Below are 6,000 nucleotides of genomic sequence, written 5' to 3' on the forward strand. Positions count from 1 at the left end.
GGAATGACCCGTGATGGCAGGCCTCATATTCCCTGCAGCTTTCTGCGTATATTTTTAATTAATGTTCGAGGATTTCTTTTGATTTACCACACTCTCCAAATAAGCCTAGATATCTTCAAATAAGTTAAGTATATAGGTTATATATTTTTTTTCTTAAATGTGACAAGTCAATTGATAATTATGATTTAAAATTAACCTTGATCTTTCACTTATTTTTGCAATAATAAACAAATTTATGTAAAGATTTTTTTTAAAATTTATTTTTCCAAGAACAAACACGATCAATAAATAACAGGATTTACATTTCATATTGCACATTTTTTTTTCAAGTTAAAATATTTTAATTCATACAGTCATTGATATTTTAAATACAGAGTTTAACATAGACCCAAAATGAAAAAGACTAATAAAAAAAATAAAAATAAAAAAATAAAAATTAGAGGGCCGTGAAGAAATGTTCTCCATCTCAATATTAATTCTCAATTTCGCTCAGGAATTTGGACTATTTTTGAATTTACAGACCAATAGGCAGCTCCTTCCAGTGTTTAAACATAAAAAAAAACATTCATCAGGTCACACAAAATAAGTTATATATATATATATATGTATATATATATATATATATATATATATATATAAAAGGAAAAGTGTTTGGAAAATTGCCTACCATTTACATTTAATTGTTTTTGTTGTTTTTTTTTTCAGATCAACAATCCAGTTCTCAGCTATCAGTAGGAATATTTGCATTTTTTTTCTCTTTTACCTTTTTTTTTTTTTAAACAATTCACATGTTTTAGAATTAACATATTGTTGATGTCCCAACAGGAACAACTAAAATGCACATTTTTAAAAAAATTCTTACTGCTTTTTTTTCCTTTTCTTTTCTTTTTTTTTTTTTTTACAGGTGCAGACACGTTGTGAAGCATTGTGGGGCCATCTGATCGGAGTCCAGTCCCATCACTGTGTGTGCAGAACAGGTCCTATAGGAATTATATATATACTGGACTGATGTAATGAGGTTCGGTAATGTAAATAAAGCACGTCCTGCTGTGTAAATCCAGTTTCCCCCCCCCCTCTTGTTTGGAGCAGAAGATTATTCAAGGAGCTCTTGGAAAGCTGCTTTATCTGAAACATTTTAAAGCCTCCATGTGTCAGCCGGTCTCCTCGTACAGGGTGCCAGGAGTGTCGCTTTGTTCCAGCTCTTTTGTATGTCTAATGACTTCCCTCCGCGGGTTGTTAGCACTTGACAGCGGGTCTCAAAACGACGAACTTTTCTTGCGGCCGTGTATTCAAAGGAGCTCCATCTAGGTGCGATGATTGGCAATTTTTGTCATGATCCTCTCGTTATTAACATAAAAATTGACACGGAAGACGCGATGTGAAATTATATGCACCTTCTAGCTGATTAGGGACGTCCCCACAGAGCAGAGACTGGGTGTTGGAGAAGCTATATTGCTGCCAAAATATCAGTCTGTTAGAGGCTTTAGTGAAGAAAGATGGACCAAGCTAAACATAATAATATGAACACCTTCTGCTTTTTTAAAGTTTGACGGAATGTACTTTAAAGCTGACGTAAATAGTCAGGTAAAAGTTTGATTGTCAAACCTTAGAAATGTAGGACTCCCTTATGGAGTACATTAGTATGAAATGGCACCCTGGTTAAAAAAAGCCGATGTAAACTAATTAAAGTGGGGGGGGGGGGGGTTTGTTTTTGTTTGCAATCGGACAATTCGTCACGTTGCAGCTTCTACGTCCAGTTCGTACCCAGACAGGTCAACCGGGTTCCCTTCTATTTGCGTATCAGTTCATTTCTGTTGATAGGGTTTTATTGAACTTTGTGTCAGTTGTCCCCTTACAACAGTACATCAGTTTCGTACGCATTTATTACCATTTCATTTATTTATTTTTGCTTCCATTTTTTGTTAAAAATAAAAATGTTAAATGAGTTGCTCATTTCTCCAGGTGGGTGTTTCTGGGATGAATTATGGATGTTTTAATTCTTGTGTAATTCATAGAAATATGTAAGATTTTACCTCCCTCATATTTCCATTGACTATGACTCCAATTCATATGTGATCCAGTCCGAGTAATGGTAATTTCGTCATTCAATACTTTTCTCATTTTGTTCGTTTTGTATGCAACTGTTTTTTGGGGGGTACGAAACAGTGTTGTCTCAAGGGACATATCACTTTGTAAGCCAGCAGATGGAAGTTTTCTGTCGCTTTAACGACCCATTATTTAAAGCTATTTTCTATGTTCCATTTTAAGGAAATGTGGTCAATATGTCTTCAAGTCAGTGCAGAAGATTGCATCGAATTGTTTTGATTTCATCAGATAATCTTTCAGATTTTATAAGAATAATCTGGTCTTTAAAAGGGGATACGAACGAATCTAAATGGGTATTGGGTTCCAACAGGGTGTTAATAGGACGTATTTAACTAATAATCTAACACTGAATTAAAGTAAATGGGAAATCTGAGCATTATGATTTTTATCTCCAATAATAAAAAATATTTACGAACAAAACTAAATTCATATGCAGTCGTGAAATAAGCAAAAATTGGAGGTAATGGACGAAATATGGGAATAATTGATCATGAAAATACTCCAGAATTTTTTAACATGTTATATTATTAATTTTAAAATATTTCTTAGAACCCTTTAATATCACTGATTTTGATTTTGATCTGTATCTCAACCAATATTGCAGATGTTGACTCGGATCAAAGGAAATATCTCTGAACGACCTCGTGCTGGTTTTAAACTTAATCACAACACATTCCCTTACAAATTACAGGAGCAGACTGAAGAAAACCCCAATAAATCATCGCTTCTCGAAGCAGGAAGGAATGGACTCGGCGTCAACACGAAACATCAGGTGGAAGATAAAAATGTTGGGCACGAAACAACCAAAACAGCAAAAGTAAAGAAAAAAAAAATGGTGGAAGGGCGAAATAACCAGCCAAGAAAAACTGGTTTACTTGCATGACGGGGGCACGTCTTTTGAAAACTGTTGGCTATATGAATTGCAATATCTGATGTCCACTCTTGCTGTTGTTTTTTTTTTTTTTTTTTGAAATAATACTTAGAAATGAAACATTGTGTCTGTTTACAACGCTTGACGCACACGTGTCTTTAGAAAACAGAGGCAGGGTGACCAGTTATCTGTTAAGTGAGCTCTCCTCTCGCTGATCAGGTGATGGGACTGAGGTCTTACTGAGAACAGCGGCGGAATACGGTAGAAAGCTGCTCTCTGATCTCTGCGTGGAAGCCGTGCAGGTAAAGTCAGCGCCGGCGCTCCTGGAGCCCAGCGCGCTAGCTGCCTGGCTGCTGCTGTGGCAGCTCAAACACGAACAGGGCCCGGAGGCGGACGGAGCGCTAACCGCGGCCGCCGCCGCAGCCGCCGCCGCCGCCGCGGAGGCCGCAGCCGAGCTGTTTAGGCCCGCGGGCGACTGGTAGAGTCCCGGGTGTCTGAAGCTGCACAGGAGCTCTGGCCGCGAATATGGATGGGAGAGGGCGCGGAAGGTATCAAGAGGCCGGATGGAGGTGGCGAAGGGTGAAGAGGCGGCTCCGGTGGCCGCGGCGGCCGCTGCCGCCGCCGTGACGCCGACGTGCGGATAGTAGTGCAGAGGCATGTGCGAGTGGAATGGGTATGGTAGACTTCCTGTGGCGGCCGCATGCGTCATCATGTAAGTGTAGAAGCTGGGGTCTGCAGGATGGGGCCAGGACATGGCCAAGCGCTGCCTCTTATCCTTCATCCGCCTGTTCTGGAACCACACCTGCGCACAGAGTCAGAACAAGGCCCATATTGAAGCTGCCGTGTTGCTTTCAAGCACCACATTTAGAAAGGGGAAGTGTGTGCTTGAGCGTGTGCAGCAGGAGGGACACACACACACACACACACCCCTGCTTTGACGATAAATATTTATTAGAAACGCTCCCGTTTTTATGAAATAGCAATAAAAGTGGGGATTTAGATAAGATGCAGCACTTAATATGAACAAATTCGTTTTGTTTGTGCAGTTTATTTATAAAAAATATCCTAAATGCAAAAAAATAATAAATAAATAATAATGATAAATAATAATAAAATAATAATTTTGCGTGCACGTTGGATTAAAAAAAATCTCCCAAAGACTTGCAATCATTATTCAAACATTTGTATAAAATTGTTAACTTATAAGATCTGTTTCAGCTATTTACACAGCGACCACAGATCTTTTTACGCCCATCGAGCATCGTGATTTGCAGCCTCACCTTAATTGTTGTTTCGGGTAGATTCAGCGCTGCGGCTAATTCGCACCTCCTCGGTCTGGAAACGTAGTTTTCCCGATAAAACTCCTTTTCCAGTCTCCCGATCTGTTCCCGGGTGAAAGCAGTCCGATACCTCCTGACCTGGTCGGTGTTGGAATTGTTGGCTCCTCCCGCCGAGTTTCCGTTCATGTTCGGGAGGGAGTTCGAGCTTGTGTTGGAGGACGCTGAATTACTGTCAGAAAAGACTGAAAAATAAGAAGAATTATAGGCCTATGCTTTATTAATTATTATTGTTATTATTATTATTATTATTAAGAGCTCACTAAATTGCAAGACAAAATGGACTCTTGTGCGCCTGTGTGGTCCCACAACTACATATCTTTTGATAATTTTATTTTTCTTATTGCACCAGTTTACGGTGCACACGCAAAAGAGCATGCTCAAAAAGCGAGAAAAAGAAAGAAAAAGAAGAAAAGACCTGAAAATTGATTGCACTATTTTTTTTGCTGGAATTGGGAGAAATTTAAATGTAAAATTATGGAAACAAAACACATTTTCAATTGTGTGATTTTAATTTTTGTAAATAACTCCGGGGAAAAAAAATGTAATAATATTAAAGAGCAGTATGCAGGCAACACAAAATCTCACCCTTGTTGTTTTCCTTGTGCTGGCTCGGCGAGCGATGCGCAGGGCATCCCACCTCCACATCACTATTTATGTCTGATTCTTGCGAAACTTCGGAGTAAAGACTCATTTTCTTTCTGCTCTCCGACGATGAAATCTCCGCAGAAGAGGCGTTCTCGCTGCCGTGGTGCGTCCCGAAAAGACTCTCTATTTCAAACTTGCCTTTCGTCGGGATGTCCCCGAGATTCCCATGAAGGGAAGCGGAGGTTATTCTCGGACTGAGTCGTCCACCGTGTTGGGAGTTTTCCAGGGCCTCCAGAACTGAATTTCCCGGCGCGTCCCCGAGCCTCTTCCCCGCAACAGGACTGTGCAGACCCCTCTCCATCAATATCATCTCTTTTCTTATCCTCTCCATGATTGAGCCGTGCCAAACAAAAAAAGAAAAGGAAAGAAAAAGAAAGGGGAGGAAAAGGCACTAAGACACAACACTTGTCCAGGGACGGGCTGGCGCACAAACGAGTTGTGTCAGAGCTAAATCCGCATGCAACTCTGCTTTACTGTGTCTGGATCAACCGTTTTATAAGCAAGACGCAAAAAAATGTAAGAATCTGAATGCAACCGAGCTGCAGGCGCGCATCCTTCCTTACACGCAGCAGCGGGAGGGGAGAAAAAAAAGTCATTCATCAAAAAAGTGCTCGATGTCCGTTGTTAAAATGCTGCGCTGACGCTGCTCCAATGATCATTTATTGTAACAGGTTTATAAGCAAATAAATAGGAGAGGGCTGTCACTTGATGATGGAGGCGGCCTTCGGTCAGACGAATAATATCCAAGTGGAGAGGGAAGAGAGGAGTGAGGAGCGAGGTGCGCGTCCCTGGCTTGATCTCCGAGTCTGTTTCAGATCGCTCTTGGGTTTGGCCTCTTGGGGGGGAATTGACAGTCTGATTAATAAAATGAGCCGAGCAGCATTTCCCTCTTCATTTAGGAATATTATTATGCTTTGATTCTCTATTGTTTGCCTCCTCTCTTTTCGCCCTCCCCCTCTCTCATCCTTGTTTTTTTTATTTATCCCGCTTATTACTTTTTTTTTGTTTTTTATTATTATTATTTTTGCAACTCCCTTT

At 40.2% G+C, this 6,000-nt stretch overlaps 1 protein-coding gene across 1 annotated transcript; it reads right to left on the minus strand.

Annotated features, from left to right (window-relative positions):
* Positions 1-751: 751 nt before the first annotated feature.
* evx2 (even-skipped homeobox 2) lies at positions 752-5,798 on the minus strand. Its single transcript, XM_028022146.1, has 3 exons — positions 4,903-5,798; positions 4,258-4,499; positions 752-3,779 (listed from the first exon to the last, which is right to left on the minus strand). Exons 1-3 carry the CDS (start codon positions 5,291-5,293, stop codon positions 3,162-3,164), a joined length of 1,251 nt encoding a protein of 416 aa, XP_027877947.1. The 5' UTR covers positions 5,294-5,798; the 3' UTR covers positions 752-3,161.
* Positions 5,799-6,000: the final 202 nt, after the last annotated feature.

This window comes from Xiphophorus couchianus, chromosome 7, assembly GCF_001444195.1.
Source record: "Xiphophorus couchianus chromosome 7, X_couchianus-1.0, whole genome shotgun sequence".
Taxonomy (NCBI): Eukaryota; Metazoa; Chordata; class Actinopteri; order Cyprinodontiformes; family Poeciliidae; genus Xiphophorus; species Xiphophorus couchianus.

Excerpts from the sequence above, each read along its gene's own strand:
- evx2 (XM_028022146.1), bottom strand. The coding sequence starts at position 5,293 with ATGGAGAGGATAAGAAAAGAGATGATATTGATGGAGAGGGGTCTGCAC. Across the intron at positions 4,500-4,902 it reads GCACAAGGAAAACAACAAGG|TCTTTTCTGACAGTAATTCA; the intron begins GTGAGATTTTGT and ends CTTATTTTTCAG. Across the intron at positions 3,780-4,257 it reads TACCCGAAACAACAATTAAG|GTGTGGTTCCAGAACAGGCG; the intron begins GTGAGGCTGCAA and ends CTCTGTGCGCAG.